Source organism: Equus asinus, chromosome 4, assembly GCF_041296235.1.
Source record: "Equus asinus isolate D_3611 breed Donkey chromosome 4, EquAss-T2T_v2, whole genome shotgun sequence".
Classification (NCBI taxonomy): Eukaryota; Metazoa; Chordata; class Mammalia; order Perissodactyla; family Equidae; genus Equus; species Equus asinus.
The window spans coordinates 140892395-140918607 of record NC_091793.1 but is presented as its reverse complement, the minus strand read 5'-3'; the positions used below and the strand labels follow the sequence as shown (position 1 = coordinate 140918607).

At 43.0% G+C, this 26213-nt stretch overlaps 1 protein-coding gene across 1 annotated transcript in view; it reads left to right on the top strand.

Moving 5' to 3' along the window:
* Positions 1-1276: 1276 nt before the first annotated feature.
* DYTN (dystrotelin) overlaps positions 1277-26213 on the top strand; it is a 54686-nt gene continuing 29749 nt past the window's right edge. The window contains 9 exon segments of the mRNA XM_070506620.1: positions 1277-1337; positions 3921-3995; positions 6903-7104; positions 8845-8930; positions 9427-9527; positions 13538-13609; positions 13869-14032; positions 17199-17298; positions 18921-19051. Coding sequence (XP_070362721.1) covers positions 1277-1337; positions 3921-3995; positions 6903-7104; positions 8845-8930; positions 9427-9527; positions 13538-13609; positions 13869-14032; positions 17199-17298; positions 18921-19051 — 992 coding nt within the window.

Below are 26213 nucleotides of genomic sequence, written 5' to 3'. Positions count from 1 at the left end.
ACTTTGTTCTGTTCCACTCTCTATTTTTTCCTGAAAGAAGCCCCCATTGCATTTATTTTCACAGATTACTTTTATTATCAGTTTGTCAGGTTTAAGAAAAGCAGTTGGAATTTTGATTAGAATTGCTTTAAACGTAGACTCCTTTGCAGTAGAATTCACATCTTTACAATATTGAACATTCCTATCCAGGAATATCCAGGAATGGAGGAAATAGATTTCTCCATTTATTCACATTATCTTTAATGTCTGTCAGTAAAGTTTTATAAGGTCTTGTGCATTGATTGTTTCATTTACTTTAGGCACTTTATAGATGTTTAAAAATTACCCATTCTAACTGATTATTGTTGGTATGAAGCAGTAGGGTTCCTGGACCAAAAGCACCAGCCTGACCTGGGGTTAGAGGTCCCAAGGACCCTCCAGACTATGGGGCGAGGCCCAGCTATCTGTGTTTTAATGGCCCCTGAGGGAAATCAGCTGCAAGCTAGAGTTTGAAAACCCCTGGCATGAGGGAAGTTATTGATTCTCAAACAGTTATCCTAACCCCAGCCAACCTGCAGATTATCCTGAATTATCCAGCTGGATAGGCACCCAGATCATCTGTAAATCTCTTCCTTTCTAATACGTCCTCATATTTTTATTTATTTTTGTAGATTAGAATTCCAAAATAGGAACAGCAATTTCAATTCCATTAGTGTGTGCCAGCTCCAATGGACTGACACTGACTTCCTAGGAAGCTGTCTTGACAAGGGCTGTCAAGAAGACCCTGCCTTGTCTGCCACAACGCAGGGGACAGTTGTGGCCTCTATGCCTTGTGCTTTATTTCTCTGCTTCAGGCTGGTGTTGGATCACAGTGGACAATGGGAGGGCTCTTGATTTTTTTCCTGACTTTAACAAGGATGTCTTTTTTAATATATCAATTAACTGTTGAGCAATTTTTAAATTCCTGAAATAAATCTTCCTATATCATGAAATATTACTCTTTAATATATTCTTGAAAATGTTTGCTAATATTTTATGTAGTATCTTTGCTTTAATCCTGAAAGAGATCGTCTTTTAAAAATGTATACCTGACTTAGATGGTATTTAGATGAGACTTCAGACTTTTGAGTTGATGCTGGAACAGGCCCGTGTTCAAGGATGTTCCTTAGCCAATTATACCAGCCTCTTCCGAGTCTCAACTCAGGATTTTCTGTTTCCCTCCCCGAAGCCCCAGTGCATGGTTGTATGTCCTTGTTGTGAGTCCTTCTAGTTCTTCTATGTGAGCTGCCGACACGGTATGGCTACTGACAGACGGGCAGTGTGGTTCTGCAACCAGGAAACGAACCCGGGCCGCTCAGGTGTGAGAGCGCCACTTTAACCACTAGGCCACCAGGGCTGGCTCTCCACTCAGAACTTACCTGCTTTTTCTCAGTAACAATAATACTTTCAATAAAACACTATCAGGTTTTAGTATTGCACTTCTACTTGCCTCCTAAAATGAATTTGGAACTTCTCTGAGTTTGTCCAGTTTTCGGAAGAGTTGAGTGACAGGGATTCCCCTGATCCTTGAAAATTTAAAGGAATTCACCTGCAAAACTCTCTCTCCCTATGGCTGTTTATCTTTGATGACTGTTTTTCCTTTTTAAAAAATATGTAGTGATTAGTCTTTCATACTTGTTTAGTATATTTTCATCATTTCTATTTTCTGTTTCGTTTCCAAATCTGTTGGCACGAAATTGTACATAGCTTTTTTCTATTTTAAAATTAATTCTATATCTATAAATATAAATCCTTTCTCATTTCTAATGTTTCATATTTTGTGTTTTTCTTCTTCCCTTAAGCTTGCCAGATGTTTATTTCATTTGCTTTTCTTTCCAAAAAGTCAGTTCTTATTTCCATTTTCCAGTTCACTGCTATTCTCATTTTACAGCCTAATTAATTAAGTTTGGCATTGATATTCAATAATTCTTCCCTCATTTTTTAGCCCCTAAATAGTGTTTAATTTCTATTTTGATTTCTCCCTTGACCACATGCCATTTAGAAGAAATTTAAAACATTTTTCACAATGGTAAATATCTTTTACCTTTTTATTCATTATTTCTAGTTTTATTGCATTATGGGTCAGAGAACACAGCCTGTAATTTTCCTACTTTTTTTGAAATTCATTAAATTTTCCTTGAGGATGAATCACGATCAATCTTATCTTCTGGACCTGAATCATTGAAATAAGTTCTTGCTTTGGTCTTGCCCATAATCCATTCTTTACAACCACTGGGGTGAGTTCCGTAAAGTGTCTGCAGTCCCTGAGGCCAGTGAGAGGACACAGGCTCCTTAGTGAACTCACACCCACCTCGCCTACCCTCTGTGCCCGACTCTCTCACACGTTCCAGCCACACGGAGCTCCTCCATCCTCATACCCTGGTGCCTCGGCACATGCAGAAGTCTCCCCTAGACTTGTCATGTCATTCCCCCAAACCCTTCATCCCACTGAATCCCCTGCAAGCTCCGTAATTCTCCCTCAGGAGCCAGCTCTCACTGCCCCTCCCCTGAGAAGTCTGCCTGCTTTCCTCCGTCTGCAGCCCTATTCAGAACATGGGTCTCGTCCCCTCCTTGACATTGAGAACTCCTGATTCACTGCAATGTCTTCAGTCCCCAGCACAGTTCCTGCGATCTACTGGGCACTCCAGTCGTGGGCGTGTGTTTGTGTGTGTGGCAAATTAATGAGTAAATTAATAAATAGGAATAGCTATTTTATGATAACTTCTCTAGAAGCAAGGCCTGGCACATAGTAGAAACCCAAGAGATATTTCCTAAATTTGTAATTTTGAGAATTTTAAGTCTCGATAAGATAAAGCTTATAAGCTTAGTGGTCAAAGGCGTTCTTTCAGGTTTTACTTTTTCTGGACATGAGGACTGACCATTTCAGTCAGGCAACAAAAAGCTCTGCTGTGAGATTGCTACACGTCTTTTAAACTAGATGAAAATCAAATTTGGAGGATCGATAGAACAAGTTTAAATTGTAGATCTTCGGTGGAAGTAAGAGAGATAACTGCCTGTATTTTCTTATTTAAATCATGCAAATACCTTACAAGGAATGTGTTATAGTCCCTATTTATCTGATCAATAAACTGAAGATCAAAAAGGAAACTAATTTCTCCAAAGGAGGAAGGGCGGAACAGAACGAGGCATGACTCCAGATCATGTCCTCCGTGCGTCACAGGTGCTTGGAAACGCCGGCAGCTGCTGCAGGGACGCTGGTGGCGGCCGTCAGAAGAAGGTGTCTTAATCGTTCTTCTCTGATTATAAAAACAACACGTGCTTTTTATTGAAAATTTAGGTAATATCAACAGGTAGAAAGAAAATAACTATAAACACTAAGAATTCAAGCACTCAGAGACACCCACTGTTAACAATTGTGTGAATGCTGCCAGAAATTAAGCTGCACAGGTGGGGACTTTTGCGTTTTGTTAACTGCTATATTTCAAGGGTCTGGCAACGTGCCAGGGCCATCTAGTAAGAGCTCAATAAATATTTGCTAAACAGATGAATGGATAGATAGCTTTTGAGTCGTTTCATATACACACAAATGCATATGTGCACATGTGCCTAGAATGTATTAACAAAATGGAGTTTACATTCCACATGTAGTTTTCTATTCTGTTTCATAAGGCCGTTTCCTTCTTATATAAAACGTGGACAGATTCGTGAAGGACTACTCCTTAGTTTGGTGGCCTCAGAGGGTGCTCTCCAGGGTCACCTGCAGCCCAGGAGGCTGTGGCCCATGATCGTTTGTTCCCAGGTAGGAGAGAGAGCTCTACCCCTTGATTTCCTCACCTGGAAAATAAGGTGGGGATGCACTGCCTCTAGGATTCCCTTCCAGGGTGTGGGCTGTATCCAAGGAGATGGCCCTGTATCCACGATATCCCATGTTTTCTTTCCAGATGCTCTTCAGAGGACTGAGAATTCCATTTATAGAACAGCCTTCAAACTGCGATAGGTGCAAACTCTCTGCCAGTGTAAGTACAGCTTCCTGAAACACTTGAAATAATCTGATCCTAATGTGTGATGTAAAATTCACAAAGCAAGCAGGAACTCCCCATGGGAGTGACAGCGGACTCCACAAGGCTGGATCTGGGCATTTACTCCAATTTCAACAGAGAGCATGGGGTGGGAGGGTCACCATGTGTGTTCAACTCCCATGTAGCTTCTCCAACTGACAAGAGAAAATGACTTGTGGATGAGGATTTTGATTTTTTAAAAGTTTTTCTTACTTGGTTTCTGGAAATTTTTTTTGGTTTCCTTTTCAGGATACCAATATTGACACAAAATAAAATTACAAAATAAGTTAGTATAGAATCTGTGCTTGTAGACTCAAGTATGAAATTTAAAATTCCTTCTACTACATAAGATTTGCATTTTGAAGTTGTACCGCTTATCTCTTTTTGAACATGCAAAAATAGTTTCAGATGAATAAACCTTGAGCCATAAATTTTAAAACTATCTCAAGAATTCCCTGATATCTGCTCTTTTGCATTGTTTATATCTGATTGACTGCTACAGTTTTCTTTTCCTATGTAGGCAAAATAAGGTAAAATATAGCAAAAATGTTTATCCTGTAAAAATTCTCCAAAATGAAATATCTTGGATCCTAGCTGTGAAAAACAACAGGCCTTCAGCATATCTAAAGTTATTGATGTCTAACTTCCATACTGCATTTAAAAAAATCACTTCTTGTGAAATGATTTATGACATTTATCGTACCAGACCTAAAAGAAGCTGTTATAGATGACATTTCTACTGAAGATTGACTTTTTAAATATTTTTGCCTTCTGCCTAATAAGTTATATAGACCACTAACTTTCTTTTTTTAAATTATTTTATTTTTTTAATTTAATTTAATTTTTTGAGGAAGATTAGCCCTGAGCTAACATCTGCTGCCAATCCCCCTCTTTTTGCTGAGGAAGACTGGCCCTGAGCTAACATCTGTGCCCATCTTCCTCTACTTAATATGTGGGATGCCTATCACAGCATGGCTTGCCAAGTGGTGCCATGTCCAAACCGGGGGTCCAAACCGGCGAACCGGGGCTGCTGAAGCAGAACGTGCGCACTTAACCGCGGCGCCACTGGGCTGGCCCCTAGACCAGTATCTTTCAAACTGTGCTTCACAAAGTGTGCACGGTATGAAGTGGGGCAGGAAAGGGATCAAAAGCTGGGAAGAAGAGGTACAAGCAAGCCAGAAAACCCCAAAGACGGTCCCCTCAACCAGGACAACTCCGCCTCCCTGTTTCCCACTCTGCATTTTTGCATAAGGGTCCTTTGAAGAAGGGATTCTTGGCTTTAAAAAAAGAGTTTTTAAAAAAAATCACTGATGTAGACGAATAAACTCACTTTTAGCTCATTTATTATTCCAGAGATCAACCAAAGGCAGAATATGCTCACTAAAAGTTTTCCCGCAGTGATGCCATCTTTCTGGAGAACGTCTCCCTGAGAGGAGGCTGGCAGGCGCTGTCGGTGGCGCCTTCCATCACTAGCGCCTGGTTGCGTTCACACAGTGTAATTTGAGGATGCACGTTTTCAAACTTCTTCTTATCCCTGGCATCAGAAACAGTGCATGTAAATAACACTCGTGGGAAATATTAAGAATACACAAAATCAGTAGTTGAAAAGTTCTACCTAACAAAGATAGCCAAACAAGAACTTGAAAGCAAAAACTCCAGACGCTGAGATAAAGCTCCAGGCGCAGGGTCTGGAGAGCGTCGCCGCACAAACGCCGCGGTGAGATTAACGGACACCACCGTTATCTGTTTTGCTGCAACACGGAGCTCTCGGCGGAAGACAGGAACGTCCACGCACAGCACGCCAGGCCGAGGGATGCGTTTGCGATCGAGTGACGATAAACGTTTGCCCCCTCCGCCACCTGCAGCCAGGTTTTTGTTAAAGTCACATCCTGAAAACCTTAGACTCTCCCCTTAAAAGCAGTACCGGAGAACAAATAAAAATTTTTATTATACTTGCTAGATTTCTTATCTGTGAGGTTGATTTACGAAGTAGAGAGAAGCCAGGGTTTTATCATTTCACAGACTGAAGCATTTTAAACGCCAGCAGCTCTTGGTGCCGCTGACATCCTCCTCTCTCAGATGGTGCAAGTGGTGTTTATTAATTTTGCCTGTCATCCTCTGTCTGCAAGAAACCATAGGGTTAGTTCTAGTTCATTCTTCTTCTGTTCATTGCCTTGTAAAATTTTTAGGAGAAGGTGATAAAAAGTACATAAGAAATTATCCATTATTTTTTGTAAGCAACTTTGGTTTTATTAGGTGCCTTGCCTAGACAACAATACTGATGGAACCAAGATGAAAATTAAATATTACTGAGGCAAGGGTGGGACGTAACGGGTCTGCTGATTCAGCAGCTCTCTTATAAAGATCACTGGGTTTTTAGGTCAGGCAACTGCATTTTAACCCACAATATTCCTTCTGAAGCTCAGCTGCTGACAAAAAAGATGGTGTTTGAATATGAAAGGAAAGTTTGCTCAATCCGCTTAATAACGAGCACACAAATGCTTTTCCCGACCCCTCACCACAGTGTCCTAACTTTCTTGGAAGCTATTTTTCAAGTTTCTCACTTCCTTCCCTTTCAACTTCATTCTGTAGAGCCACATCCTCAAGGTTATACTGGGAATAATGTAATAACCACACTTTACTAACAGATGTACTTTTCCAAAATCAAATAGACTGTCACAAGAGTAACACCTGAACCGTGCACAAGAGATGTGTATCCAAGTTGTGGCCATCTCTAAAGCCCTTTAGAGAAAATAGCTGCCACAACAAAACAGTCTTCATTAAACCCTAGGTGACATGGGCTTTGTTCGAAGCCTTTTGTTCCCATCAGAAAATAAGACTCAGTTCTGCGTTTGCTTCCTGCAGGGGACTTGGTTCACAGTTCTCTGATTCGGCATGTCCTACTACGGCAATGCTTCTGGGAAGCAAGAGAGAGCCCCTTCTCTGTGCAGCAGCTTCTTCAGACCCTCCAGGAGCTGTTTCGGAGAGTCAGTGTGGAAAACCCAGGCCGGGTGCATCCCAGAGCTTCGGAGCTCACCCTGAGCCTTCTCACAGCCATGTACGACAGGTGAGCATGTGGCGGTGACGCTGTGACCTCAAGGCCGGTGTTGAGTCACCTCTGGTCCCTGACCATGTGTATTGTCTAATAGTGGCTTAAGGTTTGATACGTAAGAAGGCTTGTTTTCCACAAATGTATTACTCATTCGGGAGGGGAATGGAGAAGTACATGTTTATGAGCTTCATTAATATAAATGACCCATGGATAGCAAAAAGGGGGAAAAAATCCACATTACTTATCTCTCACAGAAACTGCCTTCCCTCTAGAGCAGCGTGCTCATCTTTCGCTGGGGCGATTGTAGATCTGTCCATAAGAAAAATGACACTTTTCTCCGGAGGCCCTGGAAACTTCCTTCTTTGCTCATTTCTGTGTAACCAATTATCAGTCTTTGTTTTGTTTCTCAGGTGGAGTAAGGGTGAATAACCTGTGCATGGTTGGCTAACCTGTTGTCTTAGTCTGTTTGGGCTGCTGCAACAAAAACACCATGGACTGGGGCATTAAACAACGCACATTTATTTCTCACAGTTCTGGAGGCTGGAAGTCTAAGGTCAAGGTGCTGGCAGATTTGGTGTCTGGTGGGGACAAGCTTCCTGGTTCACAGAGAACCCTCTTCTCCCTGTGTCCTCACATGGCAGAAGGGTTGAGGGAGCTCTCCAGGGTCTCTTTTGTGAGAGCACTAATCCCATTCATGACGCTCCATCCTTAGGACCTAATCACCTCCCAAAGGCCCCACCTCCAAATCCCGTCAGATTGGGGGTTAGGTTTCAACATATGACTTTCCAGGGGGACACACACATTTAGTCCATTGCAGCTGCAAGCCAGTTTAGACCCTGTCAAAGGCTTGGTTATGCATGCCCAGGAATCAGTGGTGTGAGTGTGTGAGTGAGTGTGTGTGTCTGTGTGTGTGTTTCTCTGGCTCTGGGGTTTACCGTTCTTCCGTCCCACTTCATTGTGTTTCCTTTATGTGGTCTTGACCCAGTAGGCCTCATCCTTTAGAATGGACTTTTTAAAGGTCATAGTAAACATAAAACATTTAGAAAGCACAGAAAAAGAGTAAAGAAGAAGAAACATCACCCAAAAATCTGCCTTCCAGAGGCAAGCACAGTTTAACTGTCTGGCAAATTCCTTACAGGATTTACTTTTCTAGTTTATTATTATTTTTTTATTGAACAAAAAATATATAAACATGTTCTCAAGTTGTTTTTTCATAATTCCAGCCTCCTTCAGCATAAAGCTTTTGAGTGTCATTTCTAACATCAGTGCCCGCCTCTAGCAATCCTCCTGCCCTTGATATGCTGTTCTGTAGGTTTGGAAAGGCACAGCCAGTGGGCGAAGGATGATTAGGCCCCAGTGAGGGCCCGTGAACTGGCGGATTTTTTCACATAAATGTTTGCTCCTTTTGTCTGCCTTCTAGTCCTCGTCTCTGTTGTTTGGTCTCAGACACGTGAGTCCTGAGGGAGTGAGGCTCCTCCTCCTTGAAGACAGGGTATGCCTCTGTGTCCCCAGTGCCTGGTTCAGTGCTCAGCACACAGGAGGCACCCAGTAAATATTTGCTGAACACATGAATGAATGAATGATGAAATATTTTAATCCAATTTCTTAGCCCTGGTAAATTCCAGATAGAGGAAAACAGACCGTGAAAAGCTTGAACTTGTAGCCCCATGTCAGAAACGCCATAAATAGTTTCGGTTTTTAGAAAGCTCTTCACCAAGAGCTTTCCCCGTTCTTGTCTCTGTTGTTGCCACGCAGCACCGGAACCGGCTTTGTCAAGCTCACCCCTGCAGCTGCGGCCCTGATCGCCCTCTCCGGGGACAGCCCACTTACAAAATACAGAGGTAACAGACATGGGGGTGGGAGTGTCTGCAGCGCTGTGGGCAGGTCTCTGACGCATCCTCTTCTCCACTCCTCCCACATGCCGCCACACTGCTCTTGTCCGGCATGTACTCTGCAAGACTTGGCATTTTTCAAGATGTTGTCTATGCTTTCAGTTATTCGTAATTTGGTTATCCCTGATATTTACTTGTGGAGGAGTTATTCAGACACAAGCAGGTATTATTCCTTTAAAGATGGGGACTCTCCTCACATTGCCGTTTACCACCGTCATGGTCTTCATCATCAACGTGTTATCAAGGGGTTGAAATGTGCATGGGTTTTTATTAGTTATCAAACTATCTGGTGTGGGAAGCCTTCAAAATAGCAAGCGAATAATCAAGAAATACAACTTTCCCTTCCATACTCGCAAATGAACTGTTTAGAATTCAAAGCGCGGACTCTTTGAAGCTATATTGCAAGTATTCATTTTAAAGATTTCTTTCCCCCTTGTGTGTCCAGCTCTTTTTCAGCTCTATGCAGGAAACTACAGGGGAGCTAATGATTCTGGGGCATGCATGACTCGAAGGGTTTTGAGAAACCTGCTGGTAGACCTACAGCAGGTAAATCTCTAATACTTAAGAATTCTAAATTTGTCCCAGTTTTATTAGCCACATTGTTATTAAAGAATCTGATTTTTACGGTGTCAATTCTACCTCAACACAGCTCTCTATGCAGCTCCTCCCCTTGCAGCTGCTGCTGTCATCGGAGGATAGGCTGATCCGGGCGATCACTGCCTAACCAGGTTCCCCAACCCAAGCTTCTCCTCTCTCCACCTCCACACGGAAGCCAGCGACTTTTCCAAAATGCAAATGCCACCCTCACACCTAAAATTCTTCATTGGACATTCATGTCTACAGAATAAAGCTTAAACTCAGCATCATAAGAAAAGCTTTCATGATTTGACCCAATCTTTCTATTTTCAAAAAGAGATAAAATCATGATTGTCCCACAAATATAAAATGAACGTGTGTCCAAAAATTTATTTAACTTATTAATTAAAAGAGGGCTCCAATAAGATGTTAACATTAGTTGAAAGAAATATCCAAAGAACAGACAAATGGATAGATTAGGCGTAATAAAATGAATTTGCAGGTGAAGGCAAGGCTGGCTTTTTGGGGAAGGGGAGGGTTGTTCCTCAACTAGGACAGAATTTATTTGTTTGTCTATAGATAAGGATTATTTGCATTTCGATCAGTTACTCACAACTTAACTTTAATTTCTACAGAGTTGTGAAAGAGCCTAGTCAAAGACAACGATGACATCTCTATAGATTCAGATAATCCCCACTGAAAAGCTATCCAGTGGTTTCTTTTGCTTATTCCATCATGTTCAATCTTTCCTTTCACTCCTCATCCTTTTCATTCTTCAATATCAAAATCCTTGCTGTACCCGGCACGCACCAAGCTCTCCATGTCTGACTCACAGAGCTCCATCTACTGCAACACCCCTGCTATCCTTTCTCTTGACAAATGCTGTTCATCTATCAAGATTATTCAAATATTAGCCACCTCCTCACTAAAAGTTCTTATTCCCTGTGCATAACTTTCTTATAGCACTTGTCAAATTTTGTTGCAATTATTACCTATATATATGCTTTCCCCTGCCAGGCCTGGTGGTCTAGTGGTTAAGATTCAGCACTCTCACCCCCATGGCCCGGGTTTGTGTCCCAGTCAGGGAACCACACCACCATCTGTCGGCTGTCATACTGTGATGGCTGCGTGTTGCTGTGATGCTGAAAGCTCTGCAACTGGTATGTCAGATACCAGCAGGGTCACCCATGGTGGACAGGTTTCAGCAGAACTTCCAGACTCAGATAGACTATGGAGAAGGGCTGGGCCACTGATTTTCAAAAAAATTGGTCATGAAATTTACTTATGACCAATAAGGTTATTAACGTGTGCCTGGTGTGTACGCATGGGAGCACACAGTGATGAGTAACTCAAAGGGGTGGTTAGGACTCAGGCTTACATACCATCTGGGGCTGAACAAAGGAAAGGGGACCTGGGCCTCTGGGTGGGGGAGGCAAGTAATAAGAAGGTGACCAGGAAAAGTATGGTAAACAGGGTTGTTTAGTAAGGTTTGTTACACAGATTTAAGTTGATGCCTTCTCCATTTGATAAAAATTGTTGACAGTCCTCCTCTTCCTGGTAAGGAGAGGGAGACGTCTTCAGCAAATGGAAATTTTCTTTATAAATGTACATGTCCTTTGCAAAAGGAAAATTTGTGCCCTATTTTTAGAACTTTTCCTGCATCTGCAGGTTCTCAATGGCTTTTAGCTCAAAATAATCTATGTCAAAAAGGCATATTTTGGGGTGGCATATTCTGGCACCGTTCAGGACCAAAGATCCCCAACTGGGGATAGTCATGATGGGGCGAGGGGTGAGTAAAGAGGAAGATCATCAAAACTCTAGACAGGGAACATGGTTTGGAAAACCTCATCCAAAATTACCTTCACTTTGACTTGGTCTTCATATTAATACTTTATGTTCTTATTGATCATAATAATTATCTAATTTATTCTGGAAATTCCAAACAATATTTAAGATGTTCATATTTCTTAAATAGAATGATTTTTTTTTTTTTTACAATGTTTAAGGTTAAAACATCTGGGGTAGTTGTTTCAGAGCTGTGCTGGTGGTGGCGGCGCACAGGGACCCCATTGCCATTTTTCTGCTGACTCTCAGGCGTGTCTCAAGGAGCCACCATAGCAGAGGCACTAGCCCAGCAATTCCAGCATCCCAGGACTCAAGCTGGTGGGGAGCCAGGAGAGTGGGAAACTCTCTCCATCCGTTTATGCAGTCAGAGTTGTAAGACTGGAGGGTTTAGGAGGATGTGATGGAAGAACTCGTATTGGGGGCGTTCTCCTTCTCCTATGGGAGTCCTTGTGCTCGCTTCCTGACCACCACAGCTGGCCCCAGGCCGGCAGCCATGAACAGGCCTTAAAAATCTGCCCCTGTTCCAGGCACAGCTGAGGTCGGTGAGCTGCTGAAGTGGCAGCTCCCCACACCGTCTCCTGTCTGCATTAGTCTGCTCCTGAAAAAGCCGTCAGGAAGGTACAGATTTGCATAGCAAATTATCATCCCATTGACTTTTATAAGAACTCAGAGATGGAGTCCCACAGAAAATTCCAGGCCCCAGGTGTGATTCACACCCCCCCCCCTCAAGAATCCTAATTATCATTTCAAGTGGCGTTCTGCTCCTGCCAGCATGCCGTCTAGCCACAGTTAATTCTTCCGTGGAACACCTGAAAGAAATTAGTTAAATGGGCGATTAATCCACAAAATCGTTGTGCACACACTTAAAGCCAAAAATGTGGGTTAAAACCCACTACAAGTGAATTTTCTTTTGACTGGTGTCAAAATCACAGAGCTGGCCAGTCAATCTCCTCTGACCTACTTCCCTTATTTTACAAAAGAGGTTAAACTCCTTCCCCAGAGCTCAAGGACCCCGCCCAGGTAAGTGGGCCAGCTGGTCCACCGGCACTCACAGGCCAGAGTGCGGGGAAGGAGTTATTTTTTCAGACAAAAGCCAAATAATGGAACGAGTAGTTACTTATGTTCAGCTGGTGATGGGGTTATTATCAATTTAAAGCACAAGCCATCTTGTCGCTATTACACAAATGTTTGTTGACTTCTGCCTGGCTAATTGTCGGCAAAGTGGTTCTAAGTGCCACTTTCCTGATTAGAAGAATGTTTATTCGAGTTGATGGACTCAGCAGGGGGGGTCTTTGAAATTACTTCTGAGCTTGCGGGCAATGCCGGCTGACAGCCTGTGCTGTGAAGACATCAGATGTGAAATTAGGACCCGCGAGCAAATGGGCGTAAATGGAGGTGACAGGTACACGTATCTGTGCATATGGATAATCAAAGCCAAGTCCCTGGCCCTCTTGGCACAGTCACAAGGGGTTCTTAGTCCTTATGGTGAAAGATGGAAACCATTGATGGAGGTAGTGTAGATGGAGCCATTGGGACACACATGAGGTTGGGTGTGGCAAAGCCTTGTGAGAACCCCCCAACAGAGTCAGGAGTCCTGGAGGGAGATCTCAATGCTGCAGCTAATTCGCTTTTTTTTTCACCTTGAGCAAAATATCAAATTTCACCACCACTTGCTTTAAACAAGAATAATGATTACTGCCCTAGCTCAGAAATTGACATTTGTTAAAATGAGATGATGTGAAAGTGTTTGAAAACATTTTCCTTAAAACTACTCCGACCTTGAATACAGTATCGTCATCACATGTGATCCAGAGGTCACCTTGGAAAGGAAAGGTTAAAACAATTTGCCTGGGGTCGTGAGAAGAGAAACAATGGAAGCACCCCTGTACCGCCCTGTTCCCAGACTTCCCTCTCCCGCCCTACTTTCCCCGCTTGTGTGTTCATTGTCTCTGTTCATGCATCGCACAAAACCCACAGATATCTTGTCAGCTTGGATTGAGCCAGTTCACCCAGCCTCAGACACCAAATACTGGTGACTCCGTGCTGTAGGCACCGCCACTCGGGCATGCTGATTCCCATGGCCATGTATTTCTGCATTTTCTAACAGCTGACCTGGGGTTTCTTGCCTCCTGCAGATCCCAACTGTAGTGGGGGAGAGTCGTGTCCCGTGCTCTGTGGAAAGCGCTGTACGTGGCTGTTTCCAAGAGGTGAGTGTCATGGGGATGTCCCCGGAGTTGGTGGCAGACACGTTTGCTGACTGATTTAAGTTGCAGACCTCTTACTCCACACAGCATCCCAGACAACCTGATTTAGGAGGGGGATTGGCCTCTGGCTTTTCATATGATAAACTTCTTTGGTAGAGCTGATGCAAACAGAGCCGGAAAGGAAGGTGAAAGTACATTGTCATCTACACTAGAAACCAAGGTCGTGCTTAGAAACACATCTAAGGGTGCCACTGTTTCCCAGGTGTTGAACCCAGCAATCAAAGAGGAGAAATTCCTGTCCTGGTTACAGGCTGAGCCTCCCATCCTCCAGTGGCTGCCGACCTGCCACCGACTGTCAGCCACTGAAATGGTCACTCGCCCTGCTCGGTGTGGGATCTGTAGGGACTTCCCGATCACCGGGCTGAGGTACGGTCCCTCTTCAGTATTACTCAGGCAGTCACCCTCCAAATGGGTCGAGCTGGAGCTGTGTCTCTCCAGATCTGGTATCCTTCTCACACATCCAGAGCTCAGTTGATATTTTTGGGTCAGTAATTTTCTGTATGAGGGATTCTGGTCGATACTAAATTATATTTTATCTTCTGTAATTAATGGAATATTAAATTCTTCCATTGACACAGTCTGACCAGCAGACATTTTTCATTCCTCTAAGAGGAAAAAAGCTTTTCTTTTGTTACAAAAATCCTTTTAAATATTTTGGAACCATTTATAAGAATTACAATAATAATAATAGCTTACATTTAGTAACTGTTAAACAAGTGTTAGGCTGAGTGGTTCAGACAGATCGTTTCATTTATGACTTGTTACAATCCTATATAAAAGGTGGTATAAGTATCGCTAATTTGCAGAGAAGCTAAATAACTTGCTTAAATTCACACGGTCAGCAAGTGGCGGAGGCTGGGGTCTGAATTCAGCGTCCCTGCCTACGGCCATGATGCTCAGCTGCCTCCCTGTGCAGACGACTGAGAACCTTCCTTGGACCCAAAGGGAAGATCAGGTGTCACGGGAGCAGCTCACGCCCAGTCTGCTCTCCATGTGGAGGAAAGGGCAGATCTGAAAGCTGGGTTTGGAGGTGGGAGACTCAGATCTTTCCACTGCTTTGAGGATGACAGTCAAAAGCCATCGTAGGCAGGAAGAGGGCAAAGGCTTGACCTTCTAGAGTAAGAAAAGGTACAAAGGCCACAGATTGTTCCGAAGCCCAGTGTCTGATTTTAGCAGGATGTGTCGCATTTATGCCCTGGAATAGCCATGTGAGGTTGAGATGAGGTTGGGGAAAACTTGGTTCTCTGTTGGTAAACGCATCAACAACAGACCGAGCTCATTACCCACCAACACCCTTTCTCATACACCTGTGGGTGGTTTCAGCACGTGGAGGAGCTAAGGCAAGGTCAGGGTCCGCGTGTGGTCCTAGGGAGTCAGCTGCACCCACACTGCAAGGCTGGACCAACCAGTCGGTAAGGGGGGCTCATCAAATAATCCTTGTAAAAATACTTTGTAAAAAGTGAACGTCTTCCCAATTATGCAGGCTGAATATTTTTCAAAGCTCTGTAAAAACAAGAAGGCGGGGCTTACCAGCCCCACTTTCCTCGTGAAGAAACCAAGTCATTATTTAATTTCATTCAACTAATGTTTATTGAAAACCGACCACGTACCAGGAATCCTCCAGGACAAGGAGCTTCCGTTTCCACCCCACGGTCACTACTAATGGTGGAGTGTGGATTGGGGCTCAAGCCTCCTGCCTGGGGGTCGATCGTAGTGGTTAAAACAGCCAGCTCTCCATTCATTCAGTGTCCCTGGGCTCAAAGCCGACTTCTACCACTTACTAAGTAGTCGTATAACTTTGTGCAAGTTGCTTAAACTGATTCAGTTTCTTGATTTGTACAATGAGGATAATAGAATACCTTCCCTTAAAGAACTTCCGTGAGGATTAACTGTGTCACAGGGGCACAATGCCCACCTCGCAGTAAGTGCTCAAAAACGCCAGCCGCTATTAGTCATTCAACAGCATTTATTCGTATCTGCCACGGGACTGGGTGTCGGGGTCAAAGCAAGGAACAAGGGCAGCCGGAGGCTGGTCTCACAGAGCCGATGTTCTGCTCTGGCTTCAGACAACTGCAGTAAGAAGACCTCTGCCATCTGGCCTTGGGGCCACGCCAAGCTCTCTTCCTCTGTTCTTTGGAGTGGCCAGCAGGTGTGGCACATTGCCACGCTCTGACCCTTCCTCACTCCAGCCTCCTCACCTTCTCCTCCTCTTTACCTGGATTGCCTGCACTTCCCCCTCCAGCCCAGCGTTCTAGGCTTAGCGTAAGTCTCTCTTCACCCCGAAACCTTTTCAGACCATGCCAGCCCACAGGGGTCTCCCTCCCTCTCTCCTAGGGCACTTATTTTCCATGCCTCTCATTTGGCACTTAATCACATCTTACCTAACTTTGCTGGTTAGCACTTCAAGCTTCCACATCATCTCTTTGTAGCAAGATAAGAAATTTGAAGAGCACAGAGATCTTGCCATATTTCCCTTTTTGTACCTTTTAAGAGGGAGGGTGAAAACTCAGATGGTCACAGGAGCAAGGCAAGCAGTGTAAACGAGGGAGGGGCCAGGGGGAACTGTGGCAAATGGAGGAGTGTATCTCCCATCCAGAAGGAGGAGCTGCCACTTTGCCCTCCAATTGCTCCCACTGATGAGGAAGACACAGTTTTGTGCTACCTACAGCGCAGTTGGAGAAGAGAATTAAAATATCGGAAAAAACGTATGGGTCCCTTATACTTTTCAGATGATATGATCCCACTCACCTTGAAAAGTTACTAATTCACGACTACGAGTTCTCACAGTGTTCTCCCTGAATGTTACGAAACACCCCTCCTTACCAGAGGGTCCCGAGTCCCTGCTCTCCTCCAACCACAGGAGATTCCAGGTTGTGAGTCTGCAAGGGCGATGTGTTAAGAAACTTGGTGTGGCTGTCACTCAGTTTTGGCTGGAGAGGAACTCCCCTCTTCCACTTTATTCGTTCCTACATACAGATTTCTGGAAAGTGACACAAGTTTATTTTAGATTCTCTGCCTATGGTTTTATTTTCCCCAATACCACAGAGGAATGCAGCTCCAATATTATCATATCTCACGAATTTTTAAGAGAAGCCAGAATTTAAACTTTATTGAAATCTTCCAGTTTTTTTTTAAGTTGAGAACTAAATTCAAAATATTTGATAGCATTGTGTGGCTACACAAGATGTGGCTGCAGACTGAAGGGTCCGTCCTAAGGGTTGTAGGCCACGTTACCCTGCATATAGAAAGCATCTGGTATTTTGGGGGATGACTCAGACTTCTATACCATAGTTTATTGCTTTAAACTATATTAACATAATGCCATATTATTAAAGATGCAATCAGAAGGTCTCTTTGATTAAATGAACACATCAGATTCATTTAATATCCCTGTAAAGTCTGGGAGAAACTTTATGCTCACTTGATACTGAGACATCTCCTGGATTTTGGGGACACTCGTTCACCACCTGAATGTTGTTCTTTGCTCGCCTACTGGTAGTGATGTAAGCTGTACCTCTGCTTCAATCGGCAGATACCGCTGTCTGAAGTGTCTCAACTTCAACATCTGTCAGGTGTGTTTCTTATCTGGTCTTCACACAAAGGCCCACCCTGTGACGGAGCCCCGTGTCCAGGTAACATCTGAAGCGACGTGCCAGCTATTCATGAATCAGCATAAGATACTGCGGTCAAACAACTTTCCCTCCAGTAAATCCACAGATTCTGCTCTTTTCACATGTTACGATATTTAAGACTAAGGAAGTGGCAAACTCAACCATAAGCATTTCTCAATATAAATATGCTTTTTTTTACTTTATAGATTTTAATAAAAGCCTTTGAGGACAAGAAAAGGCCAAATGAGTCCAATCTGAAGCCATCGACCCCACACGGAGGGAGGCAAGAGGCATTGGAAATGGCTACAGATTAAAAAGAAAAGCCTCTGGTTTCATAAAAATGATGGAACAAGGTTTCTAGTTGCTAGTACATTTTTGGAGAAGTTTTTGGGTCTTTTTTTAACATGTCTTTTCCTGAGCCCTAAAAAGAAAGATCGCCATCTCAGCTTTTTTTTTTTCACTTCTTCTCCCCAAAGGCCCCAGTACATAGTTGTATATTCTAGTTGCAGGTCCTTCTGGTTGTGGCATGTGGGACGCCGGCTCAGCATGGCCTGATGAGCGGTGCCATGTCTGCGCCCAGGATCCAAACCCTGGGCCACCCAAGTGGAGGGCGAGAACTTAACCACTCGGCCACGGGGCCGGCCCGTCCATCTCAGTTTTGACTCATAGAGAATAAAGCTAAGACTTCATGGTTGCCTTTGAAATGTTTTTTAAAGAAAATTATAAATAATTAGCAAGAGAATTCAGCTCTTTTTAAGAAGTATGAGAAACAGGATAGTAGGAAAATTTTAAGCAAAGAGCACTTAAATCTTCCCGGAAAGCACACTTTGTTGTCATGACTAAGTTCTTGTGGTCACTTTCTCCGTGATTCGCCCTCCAACACCATGATAGTGAGGGATGCTGACTAACGGCCTTCACAACGACAGTTTTCCCTCATGAATGGCCCACAAAAGTCAAGTGCCTGGACCTTGCCAAATTATTTCCAGTGGGCGTTGCTGTACTAAACTTTGTTAGCCCAGACCCTCGGGTTCACTGCCTGGGATCTTCCTGTTTGTAAAACCCTGCGGAGAACCAGGGCTTATCGATGTTAGACTGACACCGTGTGGGCACTTGGCTATTACACTTTAGATTTCAAGGGCTGAAAATGCTTTCATAAAACACCTCCTTCCTCTGTTTGCTTTCAGCAGAGGTTCTTAAGGTGGGGTGGCTGGCTGCACTTCAGGGGGTCTGTGAATCCACTGAAATTTCACACAGAAGTGAACGTAGGAGCATTGTCCTGGAGACAGATCTGCGAGTGAGCATCGATTCTCAGAGGCGTCCACAGCCCTGAATGTCAGCAGCCACAGACACAGTGCTCCTTCACAGCCCCTTCTAGCTGTTGGATTCCACGTGATTGGGTTGCTCCAAGGAGCAGGAGTTACTGTGGCAGTCGGGGGGCATTTAATTTGGAAACACGCTGTGTATGTGTATAGAGGGAGAATGTGAAGCAATTCAGGTAGTAAGGAGGGGAGATGATTTTTCTGAGGACATAAAAGTCAGCGAAATAATTCCAGAAACTTTCATGGTGGCGAGTCCGCCCAAGCAGGGAAAGAAGACTCTGTTTAGACTGACCTGTCACCCTTTAACGTTGGCCACTCCAGCAGGTGTCAGCAAAGGAGGGCACAAAACTGGTGCTCAGGCCCCTGAGACACAACCTGATCCCAGGGCGCTGGAGGAGGCTGTGGCTGCTGGACCGCGTGAACCCGAAGGACGTGGCTGAGCAGGCCCAGGCCAGGTGAGCGTCTGAGGAACCATCCCGCAGAGGGGTGGCCGGGGCCTGGGCACTGGGCTCTGCGGCCCCCATAGGCATGCGCAGCAGCGTCCATGGTGCTGATGCTCCGAAAGAAGGCAGGAGGTGAGGGTGTGGGGGATTAAGATGCTTTTCCCTCTAGAAACAACCTCAAATTTTAAGGTAGAATAAGAAGCAAAAATGCCCCATCCAGTCATTAAAACTATTCCAACTAAAGGCATCAGACAGACACAGGAGATTTTGAATATTAGACTATTTCAATAACTTTGTTCTGCATCTTTCATTTTTGTTGGTTTGCTTTTGAAAGCCTAATTCAGAATTAATACTTTATTTTAAAAAAAGGAAAAGAAAGACATTCAGTGTCCCCTCACTCACAGATGAGTGTGCTCACGGTTTAGTATTCTCAAAACTGGAATTACAGTACGGACAAGATTGTTCCTTCTTCTTTTCATCTACATTAAATGGAGAGCATTTCCCAAGTCATTAGCTTCCAAAATATCATTTTTAATGGCCTCGTTCTCTTCTTTATAAGGAAGTGCCATAATTCACAGCAATCCCTTATCGTTGAACATTTTGGTTATTTTCAAATTTTGCCCCCGAAAATTCTGTTGTCAACATCTCTATACATGCATATTCCTATATTTTTAACATTTTATTAAGATAAGTTCACTTAAGTAAAGTCATTGGCTCAAAAGTTGTGAATTTTGTCAATCCTCACAATTCAGAATGCCCATTTGTGCTCCGGAGGCTTATCCCGAAACACAGCCCACTCCTGGCCCATGAGCTCACCCATCGCACCCTGACCACAGCCTAACGAGGATGTTACAAAGTCTTCGTGACCTTAGCTTTTGAAGTAACCACTTCTCCACAATTTAAAATTGCAGAAGGTAAAGGAAAGAGATACTGTTTCCTTGCGCTTATGATCATCCAACCTTTAGGAGGAAAAAAACCAGAATTATTCGTTCACTCTCATTTTATCTACTGGGAGTATAAGAATAGACTGGTTTAAATTGGATTGGTATTCATTTATTAATTTCTTTTGTAGTTCTCTAATCTTTTCTTAGATATCCGCCAGCATATTTCCATCTCCATGCCAGACCCTATTTCTGTGGTCATTTTGTCACTTTACAATTTGGTGTTTATGCATGGCTTGACTCCCCACCTCCTAAAGACTTGCAAAAGGTCTTTGCTCAGATGTCAGCTCATCCCTGAGGCCTTTCCTGACCAGCCACGGGACAGTCAGCCCCGTCCCCCACCCCACTCTCAATCCTCCTCCCTTGCTTTGTTTTTCTTCAAAGCGTTTCATCTGCTTCTGACATCCTATATATTTTGCTTTTATTTATTTATTTATTTTTGGCTAAAATGTAAGCCCCATGGGTGAAGGGACATTTTATTGTTTCCAGTTCTATTTCCAGAATCTATAACAAAGTCTGAATATGATAAATGCTCAGTGAATGTTCACTGATTGACTGACTGAGTGACTAATAAGATGGGTGGGTGCATGATGGAGGGGTTGTTGGGTGGAGAGACAAGGTGGATTGTGAGCTATTTTAGAATGGAGCAGGAAAGGGCACCACAGGGAGTCATGATCCAGTGTGGGAAGAAGGTAGTGAAGTTTGAGCCTGGGACAGAGAGAGATGGAAGCCTTGTCCTCAGCCAACTGTGTGTGTGGCTCTGGGGAAGTCACTTCATGTTTTTGTGACTCAGTTTCTTCACCTGATGACAGGGATAACCTGTGCTTCCTACTCCCAGAGTAGCATCTGTGGAGATAAGAAGAGGAAAGGGGATTGCACGAGCTACGCGAGGCTAAGCGTTCTTTAAATGTCAGTGTGTTATGGTCTGTCCACCTGAGTACAATAGAATTGTTCCCAGAGTTACATAAAATTCTTATGTAATAACTTTCAGTTTAGCCTAGATATTGATGGGCTCAGAAGTTCTGACTAGTGGCTGGTCTAGGAGAAATGAATGTGGAATATTCCTATTTTACAATGTGATAATAGGCAAAAACGCATCCTTGAGATGTATTAAGTTGGCACATTAGTACTGACCATCTTCTAAGAGATCAATGGCTATTGCCAAGTAGAAATATGGAATTCATTCCTTGATTCAGTGAACATTCTGCCTGGTAATGAGCCTCCTCCCTTTTGAAGTGGAGTCACTTACTTTACATACGGTAGTTCCCACTGAAGATATTTTCATTTACAAAAATGTAATTGAAAGCTAGGTGCCAAATGTCAACACTGTTATTACATATTTTGGGAAGTTCTTGCAAATATAATAAAAAAGAAAATTAAAACAGTAAAAAAGAATAGAATTACCTCCATTTACTGCTAATATGATCACAAATCCCCAAGAAAGTTCAAATTACTATATCAAAAACTGCTAGAATTAATAGGCTTCAAATGGTGGAAAATAAAATACATATGCACAAATTAATAGCTCTTTACAGCAATAACCAGCTAGAAATTTTATAAAAATCTCGTTCACAATACCCATAAAATTTTTTTTTAAAAAACTAGGAAAAATAGCTTAACCAAAAAGATACAAGACCCATATAAAAAAACTGTAATAGTTCACTGAGTACAGAAAATAAGACCTGAACAAAAGAGAAATATTGCCAAATTCCTGAAAGAGAAGACACTAGCGTAAGAATGTACATGCTCCAGAGATGAACAGTTGATCCTCATTATTCACAAATTCCATAATTATGAACTCACCTACCCGTGAAAACCTATTTGCAACCCCAAATCCCTACTTGTACATTTATTCTTCCAGCGTGTCTTCAAAATTATTTTATCCTGTTTAAAAAACATTGCGACTCTCTTTGGGAATGCATTGAATTTAAATACAGTCGATTCTCATTATTCGTGGTCCTTAGGCTCCATGCAGTCACTGTGGACACTGAATTCGTGAACCTGAATGTGCTTTCTTGGTCATCTGCAGACGTGCACAGGGCAGCAAAAAGTTTGAGTTGCTTGATGCGCAGCTGGGGTCGAACTGAGAGATGCTCTGCCTTCTTGTTTCAGCTCATTCTGTAAACACGTGTCCTTTTCACAGCCTGTTTTGTGCCGTGTTTTCCACATCTTTGTGCTTTTTGTTGATGATTTCACTATTGCAAACACAGTGCTGAAAAGCTGTCTGTGTTCTTCACTGCATGAAGACTGCGATGGGCCTTAAAGAGAAAATCCATGTGTTAGGAAAGCTCCGTTCAAGCATGAGTTACTGTGCTGTTGGCCATGAGTTCAAGGGGAATGAATCAACAATAGATATTAAATAAGATGTCTTTAAACAGAAACACACGTAAAACAAGGTTGTGTATTGATCAGTTGGCGAAAACATGACCAGAGACTGCAGGAACCCACCTCTGTGTTTCCCTGGGAGCACTAGTTCAGGTTCACGAATTCAGTGTCCACAGTGACTGCATGGAGCCTAAGGACCACGAATAATGAGAATCGACTGTATTTAAATTCAATGCATTCCCAAAGAGAGTCGCAATGTTTTTTAAACAGGATAAAATAATTTTGAAGACACGCTGGAAGAATAAATGTACAAGAGTGTTTAAGGTTATGAAATTAAAGAAGAGTGAAAGGGGATGTTCCTCAACAGATATTCAAACTTACTGGAACTAAAAAAAAAAAGACTTACTGGATAGCTGCTATGACTGAGTATAAAAAAGGAAGGGACATGTAGGTCTGAGGACGAGAATTCAAAATTTAGTTATTGATCCAAATATAAACAGGAACCTAACATAAGACAAAGGTGGCATCTCAGTTCAATGGAAAAGGATGCATAATTGGCTATCCATCTGAGAGAAAACAAAACTGGCCCTTATTTCACCCCATATACTACAATAAATTACAAATTGATTGAAATTTAAATGTTAAAAGAAATTAAAACAAAAATACTATAAAAATTTAGGACACCTGGGGTTTAAGGAGACCTTCCTAACAAGACAGAAAATCAGGAACCATGAAGCAACAGACGCATAGGTGTTCGCTACAACGAGCAGGTTTAACACCTTCCCATGGTCAATGACATCATCAACAAATGAAAAGATAAGCCTTAGACTTAGAAAAATATTTTCATAATAACACAAACTGTGCTGTACAAAGGACTCCTGCAAGTTGATAAGAAAAACTCAGAAGAAAGAGAAGAACAAGAACAAGATGGAGGAGGAGGAGATGAGGAAGAAGAAAATGAGGAAGTGGAGGAGGAGAGGGTAAGGAGGAAAATATACCCATATACAAACAGGCAGTCACAGGAGAGGAATTCCAGACAGCCGCTAAACACACAAAAATATGCTCCACCTCACTAGTGATTAAAAAAATGCAAATTTGGTGCCAGCCCGGTGGCTGAGTGGTTAAGTTCACGTGCTCCGCTTCGGCGGCCCCCAGTTTCACTGGTCTGGATCCTGGATGCGGACATGGCACGGCTCATCAGGCTATGGTGAGGCAGTGTCCCACATGCCACAACTGGAAGGACCCACAACTAAAATATACAAGTATGTACCGGGGGGATTCGGGGAGAAAAAGGGGAAAAAAGAAAGATTGGCAAGAGTTGTTAGCTCAAGTGCCAGTCTTTAAAAAAAAAAAAACGAAAAATGCAAATTAAAGGAACATGAGCTATCACCCTTTTATTTATCAGAATGGCAAGGATTCAATGAATAACAACACCCAGTGCTGGTGAATATGGAAGAAAACAGGAGCTCTCGAAACCTGGCAGAAGTGCAAAAGGCTACAGACTTTTCAGAAAATAACCAAAAAATATTTGTGCATTTATTTATTCAATAAACTGTTCTAGGCACTTGGGACATACCAGTGAACAAAAGAGACCAAGATCTCTGCCCTCATGGAGCTTTCATTCTAGGAGGGGGACCAAACTATGAGAAATAGGCATGCAAGTGAATTACATGGTATATTAGAAGTTGTAAGTTCTAGAGTAAAAGAAAAAAAGGAGAGCAGAAAAAGACACCAAGACCTGGAGGGAGCGTTGGTAGCAAACTTAAATAGGGCCGTCATGGGGATGTCAGTGAGAGGCAGTATTTGAACAAAACCTTGAAGGAGGTGAAGGTGTGAGTCACACAGGGGTCTGAGAAAAGCTGAAGGCAGGTTGAGGAGACAGCCCGCTCAAGCAGAGCATACCGGGCAGGTCCAGAGAAGAGCAAGGGGGCCAGAGTGGCTGAATGGAATGGAGGAGGAGATGCTGAGAATAGACTAAAGGGACAGGAGTAGAAACGAGGTTAAATATTTTTCTAAATTGTCTTCTAATGTTTCTATTTTGAATTTTTAATTTAAATTTTCAATCCATTTGGAATTTATTTTAGTGGGGGTCTAGGTTTGCTTTCTTTCAGATGGATAGTCAATTATGCATCTTTTTTCCACTTAATTAAAATATCAACTTTTCACCTATTAGGTTTCCTTATATACTTGGATCAACTAATAGAATTGATGTTCTCATCCTCAGATCTAGGGGTTCTTGTGTCTATAGGAAATATACTGTCACGGTGGTGCGACAGTAAGTAGAAGGATGAAGTTGCTGTCATCTGAAACAGGGGTAGCTGTGGTGGAGCAGGGCTGTGGGGGAAGATCAGCAGTTCGGTCCGGGACACATTGAGATCGAGACGTCTCTTAGACATCCACGTGGAGAGGTTGAGTAGTCAGTTGACTGTTCGTGCCTGGAATTTAGGAGAAAGTCTACTGGAGATACAAATTTGGGAATTGTTGACATATGTGGCTTTCAAAGCCTTGAGATGAGTGAGATCACCAAAGAGAGAGGGTAGACAGAGAAGAGTGAAGAACGGAGTCCTGTGTCCTGGGACACCCACTTTACAAAGTTGGGTAGAAGAAGAAAAACCAGAAAAGGAGACAGAAAGTAAGGAGTGAGGTGGCAGAAAAACCAAGAAAATGAGAACTCCTGGAAGACAGGTAGAGAAAGTGTTTCAAGGAGGAGGACGTGGTCTGCCGCGTCAAATGCTGCTGCTGGGTCAAGTAAGAATTGACCTTAGGATTTAGCAATGAGGAAACCATTGATGCCCTCAAAAAGAGCATCGTAGGACTGCAGTAGTAGAAAAAATCAGACTGGAAGCAGTTTAGGAGAGAATGAGAGCTGAGGAACTGAAGATACCAAGCAAAAAAATTCTTGGTAGGATTTTTTACTGTAGAGGGAGCAAAGAGACAATGTAGGTGGTGGAGTGACTAAGTTAAGAGAATGTTTTGTTATGACAGCATGTTTGTGTTCTGAGGGGAATGAGCCTGTAGAGAGAAAACTTGACGATCTGGTGCAAGACAGAGAACGGTTGCAGCAATGCGATTCAGCAGCCAAGTGGCGATGGGATCTCGTGCACATGTGGGGGGATTGGCTGTAGAAGAGTGGAGTCTACTAAACATAAAAATATGCGGAAGATTTGGCCCTTCATCTATTTTTGGAACTCTGTCCTATAGCAACAAGCGAGCCTCTACAGAGTCAGTGAGGACGCACAGCGAAGCCCTGGCGGGCGGGGCAGTGAACCAGAGGCAGGAAGGGTACCCCCGGTAGAAAAGGGTGGAGCACATGATACAGACAGAACAGAATGAGACCACCACAGAGCAAAGTTTAGCACCCAGCTGTTACACTAGAGGGCGTTCATCGTCATACATTAGGAGGAAAGGACAAGTGGCACAATAATATGTATGAGAGGATGCCATTTCTGCCTCAAAAACAGATTCAATATGTATTTTGATGTTTTTCAATACTTCCATGAGTACAAAAAATGGTGTAAACAACCCAAGCCACTAAAATGACCTCAGATGGGGTAGGAATAGAGTGGTCACTCAGAAGATGTGTGACAAAGAAGTTATGGGTTACCCTGTTTTTCTACCACAGAATGCCCATCCTTAAACACAAAATTGAACACAAAAAAATTGAAGTGTGTCACAGAATAATCACTTCTTTCCCTGTACTCTCCTTGCATTCTGCAGAAATAATCACATTATGTCAAAAGGGATTGTATATTTGTCTATTCATCAGATGTGAAGGCTCTGTGAGCAGGGAGTTCTCTGCTTTTTCTAAAAAAGAACCTTTTTATCTGCAATAACTCAATTTAGTAAGATGCTTTAAAATAGTTTTTGAATAAAAGAATGAAACTAAATGGATTTGTATAAAATGGAAT